Source organism: Myotis nattereri (assembly GCF_964212035.1).
Source record: "Myotis nattereri genome assembly, chromosome: 2".
Lineage (NCBI taxonomy): Eukaryota > Metazoa > Chordata > Mammalia > Chiroptera > Vespertilionidae > Myotis > Myotis nattereri.
The window spans coordinates 121,936,685-121,952,593 of record NC_138076.1 but is presented as its reverse complement, the minus strand read 5'-3'; the positions used below and the strand labels follow the sequence as shown (position 1 = coordinate 121,952,593).

The 15,909-nt window shown below is 48.1% G+C and overlaps 1 protein-coding gene across 1 annotated transcript in view; it reads left to right on the top strand.

The window, feature by feature from the left end:
* The first annotated feature begins 335 nt into the window (after positions 1–335).
* Positions 336–15,909, top strand: part of IQSEC3 (IQ motif and Sec7 domain ArfGEF 3) — a 107,199-nt gene continuing 91,625 nt past the window's right edge. The window contains exon 1 of the mRNA XM_081083663.1: positions 336–906. Coding sequence (XP_080939789.1) covers positions 353–906 — 554 coding nt within the window. The 5' untranslated portion in view covers positions 336–352. The remainder of the gene's footprint in view (positions 907–15,909) is intronic.

The following is a 15,909-nucleotide window of genomic DNA, read 5'->3' as shown; positions in this document are numbered from 1 at the left end:
TACTTCTGCCTCTCCCGCTTTCCCTTTCTCTCCAGATTTACTTTATCCATCTCAGTTCTCCTTCATTTATCCTGCGTCTCTACCCACTCTCTCCCTTGCCTCCCTCCTCTGCTGTCAGCCCTGCAGGAAGCCAAGACTCCTCACGACGCCTGGAGGTGGGAGGGTGAGTGGGTGGGCCCCGGTGCAGCGGTCCCGCCCCTCGGTGCGTGTGTGAATGTGTGGTAGTGACGCGGCACAGGCGGCGGGGAGGGCGGCTGGGACGGCGGAGAGGGAAGCGAGCGGATCGCTGCGCGCCCTCCCGCTCCCTGCCGCCTGCCGAGGCGAAGGCAGGGCGCAGGCGGCGGCGGGCGGCATGGAGAGCCTGCTGGAGAATCCGGTGCGTGCCGTGCTCTATCTTAAGGAGCTCACGGCCATCGTGCAGAACCAGCAGAGCCTCATCCACACCCAGCGCCAGCGTATTGATGAGCTGGAGCGGCGGCTGGATGAGCTAAGCGCCGAGAACCGCAGCCTGTGGGAACACCAGCAGCTGCTGCAAGCTCAGCCGCCGCCCGGGCTCGCTCCTCCGTCCCCAGCCCCGCTGCCCGCTATCCCAGTCACCGCCGCCACCGCCACTGCTGTCGCCCAGGAACAGCTCCAGAACCACGGACAGCTCCCGCCCACCTCGCCACAGACTGTACCGGAGCAGCCACCGATTCAGCACCACGGACAGTTCCTGGTGCATCCCTCACCCGGCCACAGCAGCAGGGCGCAAGCACCCCAGTCGCCCCACCAGCAGACAGGGGCGTCAGGGGCCATCGCCAACAAGGAGAAGGAGCGTCCCCCGAGTTGTTGCGCTGCCGCTGGAACCCTCCTTCAGCACAAATCCCCCGCTGCTCTCGGCAAGGGCGTCCTGAGCAGGAGACCTGAGTGAGTGGAGAAGAGGGTTTGCGGACAGTTGAGGTGGGAGAAAGGGAAGCAAATGGGTATGAGGAAGAGCCAAGGGGGAAATGGGTGCACTTAAGAATCTGAAGGACTAAGGTAACGTGAAGTGAAGGGGCGGGAAGATGCCTGAGGGTAGAAGTGTGTCAAGGAGATTTGGGGAAAAGGAGGAAATGATATCAGTGTTTGAGAGGGTTTGGGGGTTGTTGGAGAAAAGGGGAATATCCAAACCATCATTAGGGGCAAAGAAGAAAGAAATTTGGTTTAAGTGATTGGGGATGTTGAACACTAGCAGTTCTTAACGGGGACAAGATTAAGAGAAAGTTGGGGTGAAGATTAAACTGAAGAAAAGGGAACAGTTGGAGAATGTATTTAAGTTGGAAAAATCTTAGGAGAGAGTTTGAGTGGTAAAATTATTTCAATGAGTAGTAAGATATGAAAAAGATGGAGGCTTGGCAAACAGGCATGTTAAGGGCTTTAAAAAGGCTAGGGTCCAGGAAGAGTAGACTTGGGTCTGAGGGAATTCAGGAGGCAGAGGATAAAGCAGGAATGATGTAAAAAGTCAGGGGCGGGGGGGGGGGGGTGCTGTAGATAGAAGATGAGCTGGCTCTTTAATTGATGCAGTGGGATTCAAAGCCAGGAGTGGCTCATTTGGGGAATCTTATGCTGCTCTGACCTGAGTGACTGCCTTTCTTATGAATCCCCACAGAACTAAAGGGGTGCAAGGTAACAACCCACCAAGCTAATGGAGGACTGAGTTATAGTATGAGGACTCAGTCTGGTTATAGCTTTCCCTCTGACTCAAAGAGGATTTCTGTGCAGGGTGGTTGGCAGTCGTACAAAGGGAACAATGATGAGAGAGACAGTTGCCAAACGGAGTTGGTATTTCAGTGTAATTCCTGTTTAAATCTCTCTGTTAGGTCTAGTGACTGCCAATCTTCTTTCCCTTTGGATTTTTGGTGATAACTGAAATCTCATGTTGAGTTGCGAGAGAAATAGTAACCCCCCACGAGGGACTCTAGGACCTTGAGCTCTTTCTTCACACACAATATCCATAAACTAGGAATATGGAAAGAAGAGATGAAAGGGGACTGGAATATTCTCCCCTGAGTATTGGGAAAGCTGTGATCATGTCAGTTTCCTTTCTCTGATTAGAGGTGATGGGATAACTGCATGGAAGAACAGCTCTGGGGAAATCAGCACCTGGTCAGCACCTGATCCTGACAATGATGACGCTAACGGAATTGATTAGGGGAAAGAGGGAAAAGAGCCAAGAATCTCATCTTCATCCAGTCTTGCTGTGCTTTAGATCTGGGGATACTTGTGAAGATTTTTATATATTTCTTAAAAACCCATGTTCTCCTCACATCTACTGTAGGTTAGAGAAGTTGGGTCAGGACATGTTAGCTCACAGGGTAGATTTGACCAAAACCATGAGACTTAAGGGGGAAAGGTCTAGGCCAGTGATGGCGAACCTTTTGAGCTCGGCGTGTCAGCATTTTGAAAAACCCTAACTTAACTCTGGTGCCGTGTCACATATAGAAATTTTTTGATATTTGCAACCATAGTAAAACAAAGCCTTATATTTTTGATATTTATTTTATATATTTAAATGCCATTTAACAACAAAAAAAATCAACCAAAAAAATGAGTTCGCGTGTCACCTCTGACACGCATGTCATAGGTTTGCCATCACTGGTCTAGGACCATCTGAGTTGGCTGACCTAAAGCATTTGATTTGAACCCCCAAGAAGATGGTTTTCTTAGCTCCCTCAGTGGTCCAATTGCCCACCCTTTGGTTTCATTGTTTTCTTTCCTTATCTAGCATAAAAAGAAGAAAGTCAGTTTTCCCTTATGCTCATAGCTAGTTAAAAGGCCCATGATACTATGTGGCTTTCCCCCCAAATAGGGAGATAAAAACTATTTCATTCCCTTTTCCTGAGGGCAGCCATGGCTTCATAAAAATGATGGTTCTTCACCTGATTCCTTTCCTCTTGTTCTTTATTATCTCCTTCTCTTTCATTGCACCCCACATTGTTTGCATCCCTTCAGGATACTATGTGGGCCAGAGAGGTTGATAAAAGATCCTTTTTCTTGAATAAAAACTTTGCTGTGGCCCCCACAGTGGCTTAGAGAGCCCTAACTCTCCTGCCCAGGTGCTCTTGCTGGGAATTCAGGGGTTTAGGAACCATCTGGATTCCATCCAGCCTCATATGGCAAAACTGGAGAGGAAACATGTTTTTCCTTCTCCCTTGTCCTGCTTCTGCTTCCCAGGAAAGCAGAACAAAAATAAGAAATAATTAGAGTGGTGGAAGAGAGTAGAGATTGTTGGAAATCTCTCACGTAGGAAGTTGTGCCAGGCACTAAAAGGTTGATATCACTGGTAGCTCCTTCATTTATCCAGATCCTCCAGCTTTTTCTCCTGCTCCCCAAGTCTGAACACCAAGAGACTTAGAGAGCTTGGGTATGGACATGCATGGCTCACCTCCTTCCCAAGGCACTCTCTCTTCCATAGATGTGAACTGTTGGCTTGCCGGATGCCTTTGGACCACTCATTTCTCCCCACTGTTTTGCTTCAACCCAAATTTTCCCCACAGGACTTCAGGAAGGGATTATCTTTGTTGACCAGATCTTTGGCCTCAGCCTGCTCTCTACCCATGACATCCTCCTTGTATGTCCGTCCTCCTCTCCATGCCTCTCAATGGTGCAGAGCTAGATGCAGCCAGCAGGCAGGGAGATATCTCCATGGATAGAGTTAGGGGAGGAGAAGAGCAGAGCCAGCAGCGCTCTCCCCAGTATTTCTCCTAGGGAACTCCCTGCTGAATCAGTTCTCTACTGGGGGTGCTGAAGTGGAGGAAGAGATGACGGGGGGGGGGGGGGGGGTGTCTTTGGATTGTAATTTTGCTGAACTCTTTTCTAATTTCATACTTTCCCTTCCCTGGCCTCATTATAGTGAAAATGAGGCCCTGGTGAGGTTGCTGAAGGGTAGGTGAGGGTTACGAGGGGCCAAGCACTGTGTTAGATGCGTTATCTCATCATACAGTTGTCTCTTATCCACGGAACTCCTCTTCCTGCCCAAATCCAGGAGAAGCAGGAGCCCTAGGGAACCTGGGACTGAGAAATAATGGATTGTTTAATTGTCATCAGATCAGCATTAATATGCAGCTTGGCCTCGCTCCCTCTTTCAGCTGAGGGAGATAAAATAATGGTGGCCTTGGAAATTAGGCCAAGGAAGTGACATTATGGAGATAAGTGATTGCGGAGACATCATGGAAGAAGAGACTTCGGGGGTTAAAATTCTTTCTTTGCATGTTTCCTGGCTCTTGCTATGCTTCAGCCCCCACTGCTTTTGCCTCTTAATGAAAGCAGCAGTCTTAGCTTCCTCCTCTTTATTTTTTCAATCAAGGCTCACTACATCTACAGAATTGATTATGCTCTCCCTGGCTGAAGCCAGAACCTCAGCCTGACCTGGCAAAGTCTCCTCCTTGCCATGGAAGCATATGGCCCTACTTGAAGCTACTGGCTTCAGTATGACCACAGTTTCTCTGTTTGAGCACAGGTTTGCCCAGCCATCCAGCTATGCATTTAGAGCACCTGGACCCCAGGGCTTGCCAACATACCCAAGCCCATGGGCAGAGGATTTGGGGAGGCTAGGTAAGAACCTTGCATTATAATTCAAATTTAGCCCCTACCCCAAACTCCCCACCTCCAAGTGGCCATGAAGTCTGAATGGCTCAGTAGCGCCTGTCCTTTTTCTTTTCCTTCCTCCTTAGTTTTTTTTCTATACACTTCTTCCTCACCATCCACCCTTTCTCTTCTTTTCTTCTTTCTTGCCCCTTTCTTCCTGCCCCTCACACACTTTCTCTCTCCCATATTTTCTTCTTTCTATATTTTGCTTCTCCTTAAGCTGCATAGGGAAGTCTCCCCCTCTCCACTCCCACCCTCTCAGCATAAAATAAATATTGGGTCATCTTTTGAGTTATTATACTGACTGGAGGCTGGAGGCTGGTTAGAAGATCGTTGGAAGTGTTTTTTACCCTGTTATCAAAGGTGCTGGTTGGAGTAGGTGTCTCTGTTTGGAGGTGCAACTCATGGCCAACCCATCCTGAGAGCTATTAAAAGAGTATGAAGGTCTATCAGTCAGTCAACTCTATTGTATCAATTGTCCAGTTAATTCAAAACCCTGCATTCTGTGTGCTGTGGAAAGAGGAAATAAGCAAACAGTTGTGGTTCAACATGCAGGAGACACATATTTGGAAACATCCAAACAAGTGTAAGCAGATTGCAGCTGCCTAGAGCTACCCTCTATCAGAACAGAATGGTGAAAGGGGGGAGCATACAAATCACATTCAGAGTCCAGAGAGAAGGTTTTATTGGTTGGACTCAAGGGTTTGTGTCAGGAACAGTAAGAGTCAAGGCTAGCTGGATGGAGGACAGGGCCCAGAAGATTCAGTGCATGGAATCACTACAGCATCTGCATATATCCTGTCTTCTGATGACATAGTTCCCTAATCCCCTTATCCCCTCCCTCCAGGCAAAACCCTATCCATAGGGTAAGGAAAGCCCTGGGACTTGGGGTCCTTGTCTATCGCATGACAGAAGGCCTGGTTGCTGAGCCAATGCTCACCAACCTGCCTATGCCCCTTCTCTTCCTCTGTCTGCTGCAAGGAGAGGACTTGTAGCTGGTTAGCTGGAAAATGGGGCCAGAACGAAGGCTCACTGAGGGGAGGGAGTGTGTGGCTTTTTGCTCACCTGGAAGCTGACATGGAGTGGGCATTTGTAAAGATTTTCTGTCCCCCTCCTTTCCAATGGCCCAGACTGCTACGCTTCCTTCCCATTCAGCCAAAAAGAACACAATTCAAGAGAAACAAGTCATCCTGCCTTCTGGGAAATGCTGATGGCCTTTCTCCTCCTCACCAACCCCCTTTGCCTTGCTCTACCCCTACTCTTTCCTTCCTTACTCCTGAGCCCTTCCCAGACCAACATAGTCAACACCGTGGGGCTTCACAGTGGCAGCCTGGAGCATTTTCCCGTTGGCCCAAAACCAAGCAAGAGGAGCAGCAGTTGGTGCTGCTGATTCAGCAAATATCTGTGCAGCCTGAGTTTCAAAGGTCACTCATGAAAATAGAAGGGGTCAGGTCTGGGTGGAGAACCAATGAAAGGGAGGGTGATATGAAAAGGAAGAGGGGAGCTGGGACAAATAGCTCCGCTCATGATCTGGAAAGAGATTCGGATCCTGAATTTAAATCCTATGTAAAGATTTTCAGACAGACTGGCTTTGTTGGGAAACTTAAATATTTTTCATGGGGGCCCAAACATACCCTCAGTGACCTGGACACAGGGCAGCAGCAGCTTAGTATGGGGTTTCTTAGTAAGAGTTTCTGGGACTCTGATGGCACCTCGCAGGTCCCCAGACACAAGGCCATCTGGCAGCTTTCCAAGGCTTTGGGCACTGCAGCTCTTTCCTCCTCTGCAGGTTCCCACAGGGGCTGCAAAGGGCTTCTGGTTTCAACAGAGGGAGAGGTAGTCATCTCCATTTCGTGCAATGAGGAAATAGCAACTCAACGAAAAAGGATCAGGAGTGAGGGAGAAATTAGATTTTTCAGGCTGAAAGGAAAACCAGAGAATCACAGAATTGTCAAGATCTAGGGCAGTGGTCGGCAAACTGCGGCTCACGAGCCACATGCGGCTCTTTGGCCCCTTGAGTGTGGCTCCTCCTAAGCCTTAGGAGTACCCTAATTAAGTTAATAACAAGGTACCTACCTATTTAGTTTAAGTTTAAAAAATTTGGCTCTCAAAAGAAATTTCAATCGTTGTACTGTTGATATTTGGCTCTATTGACTAATGAGTTTCCGATCACAGATCTAGGGGATGAAGAACATGAGTTTTGGAGTCAGGCAAAGCTAAGTATGAATCCTTCTCTCCTACTACCAGCGCGAGACCCTACATTCATTACTTACCTTCTTTGAGCCTCTGTTTCCTCATTTATAAAATGAGAAGTAGTATGTGCTTTGAAGGGTTGTTGTAAAGTTTAAAAGTTAAATAGTATCAGTTGCTTAGTATTGTTCTGGGCACATAGTAAGTGCTCAATACATTGAAGTATTTCTAGAGATAGAGAACCCAGGGCCCAGGACTCATCCACAGTCAGACCATAGTTACAGACTGGGATCCAGGCAGGATTCCCTCCCTTCTTACAGGCCAGCTATCCCATCTGTCCTTTCCCCATCTGCCCTTCTACCTCTGGACAATGTGCACCCAAGCAATTCTAGATACATGAATGTACAGCTTACACTGAAATGCAGCCAGGCAGGCCAAATCCACCATCCATTAGTGATCTATGTTGAAGGCTCACAATTTGATAGCTGAGAAATGTTTCCTTAAGCCCAACTTAAATCTCATCTGTTGTATTTGGGGATTTGTACTTAAGGTCATTGAAAGGATCTGAGTTATCACCCAATGCCCTATGGTAATAAGGATGATCACCCATTTTCTAAATGTAGAAACTACAGTCTCATCAAGTATACAGACTTACGAAGGACAGAAGGGAGGGTGGGAACAATGGGGCCTGAACCAGGAGACTGCCTCTGACCTGAAATGAATGAAAACTAAATCCACTCCTTCAAATTCTTCCAGCCCGGGGATGGAAGGGTAGACCTGCTCTTTTCAGGACTCTGAGGTCAGAAAGCTGAAAAGAATAGCAGGATGAACTGAGGAAAGGAGAGGCCTGGTGTGTTGTTGTGGGTTTTTTTGGCGGTGGATGGGTAAGTAGAGGTTAGGGGAGGATTCTGCTTTATCAGGTCAAGCATAGAACGTAAAAGAGTTTCTTCTCGAGAAAGACTTTCTTAGATGAAATACCTCCTAGGAAAAACAAAACAACTGGAAAAGTAGAGATGGTGGGCTTCTAAAATTCTCTCCCAGGGTGGTTGTGGCTGTGAGGCCACCATAGGCAAAGGCTGCTGCTGCTGCTGGTGTGTGTGTGTGTGTGTGTGTGTGTGCTGTTTTGCTGTTGCTCTTTGTTTGGAATATCCCATCTGGGAGGGTTATGTAACACTGCAAGACTGGTGTATGCACTGAATGGTGCCTCTTGTCTTCAGCAAGTGGGCAGGCTACTGTGGACAGAGAGCACGCAGGCCTGTCCAACTCCCTGCCCACTTTCTGTACTGGCATCAGGCCATTCCCTCTAAGCCATAGCTACAGGGGATGGAGGGCTTTAGGAAATGGAATAGGGTTCCTCAGCCCCTCTGAGGAGTCAGGTGAATGTCAGAGCTAGAAAGGTCCTATTAAAGGTCATTTGATCCAAACTTCTCGGCCCAAGATACAAGTGACTGGTGCTTCCAAACTAGTTAGTGGCAGAACTCTTCATCAGATATTCCACAATTAGGGATTCCTTGGTACTTCAAGGTTATCCCCTTTGTTAAAATGTAAACTATCTGAGGACAGGAGAAAAACAACACATTTAGCTATATCAGCCTTTTACACTTCAGCATGAAAGAGTGTATTTGAGCCATGTCTGAGAACAGGTTTGATAAGGGCGGAGGTTGCCATGGTTGACTAAGGGCCAGGTCAAGAGGCTCATAAGGAGTTGAAGGGCCCATGAAGGGGGCTGTCCAGAACTTACATGATCTTTATCACTGCTATATTTTGCATGGAGTTGGAACTGTCTTGTCTGGACCTGGCAAGCAAAGGGGATGGAACTGGGCACTCCCTCATTGGCTTGTCTTGGAAAAGTAATTATCTGAGCCATAGAAGGGATACTGTTCCAATGAGCTTCATGTGTAAAGTCATAAGGCAGGAATTTAAGGAGCACCTGGTGCTTGGTAACCTCTTTTGATTCTCTCTAGCATCTTAAAATAATATTTTGGAAGGAAAAATTTCACACAACCCTATTGGGGTTAGCTATGGAGCAGGAAGATGTGGGCAGGAAGGGCTAGCAGACAGTAGAGGCTGGTGTTGCATAGGCCTGAAGAGAATGAGGGATGAGAGGCTAAGTCAACATCTAGGAGGTATTTGATAAACACTGCTTGAATGAATAAACTCTTAGTGTGTAGGGCTCAGGCAAGCTCATAGGTGGTTGAGTGGAGGGAGAGAGGTCAGCTGGAGGGAGGCCCCACTGGGCAAATAAGCTGTGCTTAGGCCCAATAGCAGTTTCTGCAGCTGAGCCTGTGTGAAAACCTGGATCTGAGGCTCAGCTCTTAAGGATGTTTGGGGAGTGATGGGGACATGTGTGCTCCTCCCAGCTAACAACTCTATCCATGTGAGCCCTCCTCTCTTTCTGTGTCTGCTGCTGACAAGTCCAGTCCTCAGCCTGGGAAGCTGCATTATTAAGCATGACAAAGCACTTGAGCGTTTCATCTCAGACACACACACACACACACACACACACACACACGGCCTCCTCAGCAGGTTGAACTAGAAATGTGTAATGGGTCTATGATAATGGGAGGGAAAGGAAGCTTAAATTGTGGCCATGTCTCTAGGTAGAAAGAGACAGAGAGTGAGCTGGATACTGGGATCACCCTTTGGCCTGGGAACGCAGCAAAAACCAACACCCAGGCTCTATCGAGGACTTTCCTTCCTATTTCTGCATCAGGCAGCGTCACGTCTGTTCAGGGAAATGTTAGGGCACTAACAGGGGGCTGAGGGGTAAGCGGGGGTGTGTATGGTATGGATGTGTGTGTGGGACTGAGTGGATACAGCTGCGCATGGGTGAGTGTATTACTGACTTGGGCTGGGGGAGACTGATGTCACCCACACCATGCAGAAGATGTGTGGGCCTCACAGCAAAGCTCAACAGAGGTCTTCTTCCTGCCTCCCCATGACACCCTGGTCTGTCTCCCTATCAGGACTCGCAGTTCCTTCTTCTTTCTCTGCATGGCTTGTTTCATCTCTCTTGGCTGGCCAGTTCCTTCTGGGTCTTTTCCTCTACAAAATGGGGTGAGTCTACAGTGCCTGGCTCTAGGCTTTCTCTGTCTCAAGGGAGCCTGGGGATCAGGGGGTTTGCAGTCTCTGGAGGCTGTAAGCTCCTGGGAAGAAGGCTATCTGGAGGGTGGATGGGTGCAGGGGTGGGCGTCTGGGACTCTCTACTGAGCTATTATATTTGGAAGCTCATTAACCCGGCAGCAGGGAGATGCCGGGGATGCAGGGAAGGCTGCAGTGTGGGGTTTCCCTGCACCTGATTTGGCCTAGCTTTGGCCTTGGCCTTGCACCACATGACCTCTCAGGGATCTGGATAAGTCAGGTCAAACCGCTGTCTCCCTGCCTACAATGAGGAATGCACCCCACATACCAGGCAGAGAGGCAAGGTAAGTCTATAATTTCTTGATAAATGATTTGAATCGACCACGCTATTCATTCAAGCCATCAACTCAACACAATGATTATTTAAAAACAGCAGCAGCAACAGAAACTCTACAAAGTAGTTGGGAACCCCTTGCTTGCATCCAGTTTCAGTGATTCCTGTGCACAGCCTGGGCTTTACAAACAGATGCCCAGAATGCTTCCAAAGTGGCTATTTGCCATCTTTGACATTCTTAGAGCTACTTAACTCATAAGATTCCACCAGGGAAGGCCATAGGGAATTCCACGGACAGATAAGGGGGACACTTTCCTTCCAAGCCGCTGGTCTCCACCAAGAAGCCAGGACTCCTGAGTTCCGTGCCCACCTTCACAGAAGCCAAGTGTAAGTCTGGAGCAACCCCCTCCCTTTCTCTAGGCCAATAGGAACAATCACTTTTTGCCCCTCTCTCCACTCAGCTGACCAAGTCTGTGGCAAAGCAGAGCTCTTTAGAGGTTGCTGCAGCACGAAGGGCCCAGCCTAGATGTGAAAAGTGATTTCCAAATGAGAAGAGCCTTAGGAAGGGAGCTCAGAATGGGGGACCAGGAGAGAATGAATTCACTCGTCCTTTCAGGAGAGAGAGAGAGAGAGAGAGAGAGAGAGAGAGAGAGAGAGAGGAAACAGACACCTGCGGGCTCTAAGTATGGCGGCCTTGCAGGTCTGCAAGGATGACGTGAATTCTGCAGGGCCTTCCAGCTCTACATACCCCAGGAATTTCCACTGGGCTCCTTCAGGTCATTACTGCTGAAAATCCGGGAGCAGCTGGAAGGCAGAGATTAGGTCCAACCCTCTCCCCACCTGGGGTCCCCTCTCCCGCCTCCGACCGCAATCTCTCTCCGAAAGCCTGGGGAAGCCCTTCCTCCTCCGTGTCCCGGGGGCTTCTCGGTGGGAGGGAACGCGGAGTCAGGCTTGCTGCCGCGTGGGCGGCCGGAGCTGCTGACAAGCAGAATGGAATCTCCCAGCCCACGCACTCCGCCAGCCCCGCGCGGCGGGCCCACGCCCCCACCCGGTGAGGCGGTGCTGAGTCACACACAGGGAAGCGCAGCCCTGGCGCCGTCCCGCCCCGCCCCGCCCCGCGCCACACCTGGGAGCGCAGGCTCTGGCGGCCCGCGGCGTGCGCGGGGGCCGAGGAGAAGGAGGGGCGCGGCGCCCCCGCCGGCTTCCCGAGTCCTCGGTGCTCCCCTGGGTTCCCCTCCCACCCACGCTACCCCGGCCCCAGCGCAGGGCGGTCTCCCGACTGTGGCTGTTTCCCTGGGTCTCTCTCGGCCCCAGCGCCCTCGCCGGCTCAGCCTGGCGCGCACGCCGCCCGCCCACGGCGTCTGGGAGCATCCCCTGCGCCGCCGCAGCCGCCGCCGCCGCCGCCCCCGCTGCGTCACCGCCCAGCCCTGCTGCTCCTGCAGCCGCTGCGCCTGGGATCCCGGCGGCCTCAGGCTTCAGATCACGACCCACTCACCCTCCACTCAGGCTGCTCCCCAAGGGTGCGGGCCCTCCGGGCTGACGTGCGCTCCTCTCCCCGCCTCCATAGGCCCAGCCCAGGCTGCTGTGAGTGGATTCCTTTTGAAGAAGGTGGGGGACCAGGATGGTGTCACCGAGGTCCAACTTCTCAGTATCCACCTTCCATAACCGTCCTTGTTCCCAAGACACCTTCGCAAGAAAAGCCCAGCTCTTAGTACCCCCATATTTATATTTTAATTTAATGGATCACATAATCTTAGAATTCTAAGCCAACCTGTGATGAAGCATAATAGCTCAGAGTGTGACACTGGGTTTGAATCCTGACTCCGTCATGTATTTACTGTGTGATCTTGATCAGCGACAGCCTTGGTTTTCTTATCTGCAAAATGGGGACACAATTAGTACTAACCTGGTAGGATTGCTGTGAAAATTGAGAGGTAATGCCAGCAAATCACCAAGTAAGCCAAGCACACAGTAAGGACTCCAAGTAGAGTAGTTGCTATTATTTTGGGATCCTTCTGGCAAGAACTGGCCAGAAAGTGCTTTTGAAGGTAGAGCACACTTCTTACCGTTCTGTGTCTTGCAGGGGACTCAGAACAAACTCCTCTTTTCCTCTTTGGCAGCCCCTCACGTATTTGAAGAGAGTCATACCTCCTTCCCTGGCCTTTCTGTCCACTATCTCCCCAACCCCAGCCTTTTTTTCTTTAAGGGGAACACACCTAAGCCTACCACGTCCTGATGCAGTGGTTTGTGGGTTGCTGTGCCTTCTTATCACTGCTCTCCTACACAGGAGCCAGAAGGGAGCCCTTCGGTCCATGGGGTATGGCCAGACCCCCCCTTAACCTCCTGCCTCAACCAGGCAAGTTCTGACCCAGCCTGGCTTTGAACGGTGATTGGTGCCTAGGAACTCACTGGCTTTCTCAGCCTCACGCCAAGAAGGGACCGGTCAGCTAAAGCCCTTGGGCTCCTTCTGCTTGAAGGACTCTGTTCTCTGACTCCAGGCCCCTATAGTTTTGCAGGTGGCTTGCACTTTAACATCAAAAAAAGGTGGAACTGTTTATAAGGACCTATTGGTTTTTATTTTGTCAATCTGGTTGTGTTCTTTTTAAAATTTATTTCACTCTTTTCAAGTAGGTAATATATTGACATACTACAAAATTTACAAGATTCCAGAGTTTACAATGAAAAGTGTCTTCCCACCCACTTCCAACCCACTCACCCCCACTGTCACCCCACCAGCAACCAATGTTAACAATTTCTCATGTATCTTTTCAGGGAATTGTATATACATTTAAGTGTGTATGTGCATGTACACATGCATGTATGTTCTTTTACACAAATGGTAGTATATTTTACACTGTACCTCACCTTGCTTCCCCCCCCCCCAATAATCTGTCTTTATTGTTGAGAGTATTACAGATGTTCCCCTTTTCCCCTCCATTGCCCCCTTCCACCCAGTTCCCACCCCACCACTTCACCACCCTGCTGTCTGTGTCCATAGGTAAGATCTTTGGTTAATCTCTTCCTGCTCCCACTCCACCTTCCCTCTGAGATTCATCAGTCTGTTCTATGCTTCCATGCCTCTGATGATATTTTATTCATCAGTTTATTTTGTTCATTAGATTTCTTGTTCATTAATTTTGATGTTTAGATTCAATTGTTGATAGATATATATTTGTTGCCATTTTATTCATATTTTTTAATCTCGTCTTCTTCCTCTTCCTCTTCTTAAAGAATACCCTTCAACATTTTATGTAATACTGGTTTGGTGGTGATGAACTCCTTTGGTTTTTTCTTATTTGTGAAGCTCTTTGTCCTTTATCTGACCCTCAATTCTAAATGAGAGCTTTGTTGGATAGAGTAATCTTGGTTGTAGGTCCTTACTATTCATCACTTTGAATATTTCTTGCCACTCACTTCTGGCCTGCCAAGTTTCTGTAGAGAAATCAGCTGACAGTCATGTGGGTACTGCCTTGAAGGTAACTAACTATTTTTCTCTTGCTGCTTTTAAGATTCTGTTTTTGTCTTTAACCCTTACATTTTAATTATGATGTGTCTTGGTGTGGGCCTCTTTGGGTTCCTCTTGTTTGGGACTCTCTGTGCTTCATGGACTTGTAAGTCTATTTCTTTCACCAGGTAAGGGAAGTTTTCTGTCATTTTTTCAAATAGGTTTTCAGTATCTTGCTTTCTCTTCTTTCCTTCTGGCAATCCCATGATGCAAATATTGGTATGCTTGAAGTTGTCCCAGAGGCTTCTTACACTATCTTCACATTTTTTAATTATTTTTTCTTTTTGCTCTTCTGATTGGGTGTTTTTTGCTTCCTCATATTTCAAATCGTTGATTTGATTCTCTGAATCCTCTACTCTACTGTTGAATCCTTGTAAATTATTCTTTATTTCAGTTTCTGTTTGATTAATTTCTGACTGATCCTTTTTCATGTCTTTGACATTCTCACTAAGAACCTTGAATGTCTCATAAAGATCCTTGAATAACCTTATAACCATGGTTTTGAACTCTGTATCCAGTAGTTTGCTTGCTTCCATTTCTTTTATTGGTAACATGTTTCTTTGTCTCTGTATTTTGGCTGCTTCCCTGTGTTTGTTTCTACGTATTAGGTAGAGCTGCTATGTCTCCTGGAATTGGTAGAGTAGCCTTGTGTGTAGTAGTTGTCCTGTAGGGCCCAGTGGCTCAGCCTCCCCAGTCACCTGAGTTGGTCACTCTAGGTGTGTCCCTGTGTGGGCTTTGTGCACAATCTTGTGGTTGAGCCACCATCTTCAGTATAAAAATAACTGCCTCATTCTTTTTAATAGCTGCAAAGTATTTCATTGTATAGCTGTGAATCTAGGTTCGTTCTTCTTGTCTGCCGAGAGTTTGGAAGGCTTGCCTCTGTGTGATCATTTGGGGTGGGTTTTCTGTGGGTCCAGGGGTGGGAGTGGGCAGATATTATCAAGGGGATTCATTTGAACTTGGCCCTGCAACTGCAGACTTGCTACTTTAGTGTCCTACAGGTAAATTATGGTAGAAATAAGATTCATGGAGTGTGCTTCCCAGACTGAAAACTTTTCAACACTCTTCTAGCTTGGCTCACTTTTGTTCCCTAGGGGTGGGAGAGCTGCCAGGGTGTTATAATCTGCTTCAAAACAAGCTGAAGGGGAGTCCACAAAACCCATCTCTTCAGGAAGTTTTCCTGAACTGATTTGAGAAATAAACGGAGGTTCTTGTAGCCTCTTCCACTACTTACCACCCCAAGCTGAGCATACTCCAGTCCTTTCTAAGAATGAAATTAATTTTTTATTCCTGTGACTTAAAAGTGCTTGTTTTCTTCTCTAGGTAAGTTTATGTTCATAGCATCTATATCTTTTCTTTCACTTAACAAATATTGATTGATTGTCTTCTGTGTACCAGTTACTATTTCAGGCACTGGGTACAGCAGTGAACCCCAAATCTCCAAATCCCTGTGTGAAGCTTACAGACAAAAAATAAGTGAGATTAATAATAAACACATATAGTACATCTGATGCTCAAGAGAAAAATAGAGTGGGGCGTGGGAATCAAGGGATTTGCAATTTCAAACAGGGTGCTCTGGGAAGGCCTCACTGAGAAGATAGTGCCTTAGCAAAGACCTGGAGAAAGGAGTTATCTGCAACAGGAGGTACTTTCCGGGTAGAGACCACAGCCAGCACGTAGGCCTAGCACAGGAGCCTGTCTGGTTGGTCCAGTAAAATAGCAGAGGACGTGCAGGGAGGGTAGTCTGAGACCAACTCAGAAACATCAATGGGATGTAGGGGAGGGTTGGCGAGGACAGGGATGCAGCAAATCTTATAGAGATTCTCAGCTGGGATTTCCAAATTTACCAGGCAGTGTTTGGAAATGTGTGGGAACATTTTAGTTATCACAGTGGCTGGCAGGGTTAAGGGGGAGGGCCTAGGTACTTTCATGATAGTATCTTTGCCATAGTCATCTTTGCTAGCATTTTTGCTGCAAACATTTTTGCCACATAACTAATTGGCTGAAAGGCAATTTTGCTGTAAAAAATATAAAATAACTGTTGGACATTTTTTTGGCGGGGGGCGGGGGGGATGAGGTGGGAGATTGGTCAGGTTGGTTTCATTTTTCCATTGAGGAAATGGTGGAGAAAGTAGTTACATATAGTGGTGTTTGAAAATAGTTAACATTTCCCAGCTGGAATGGCTCAGTGGTT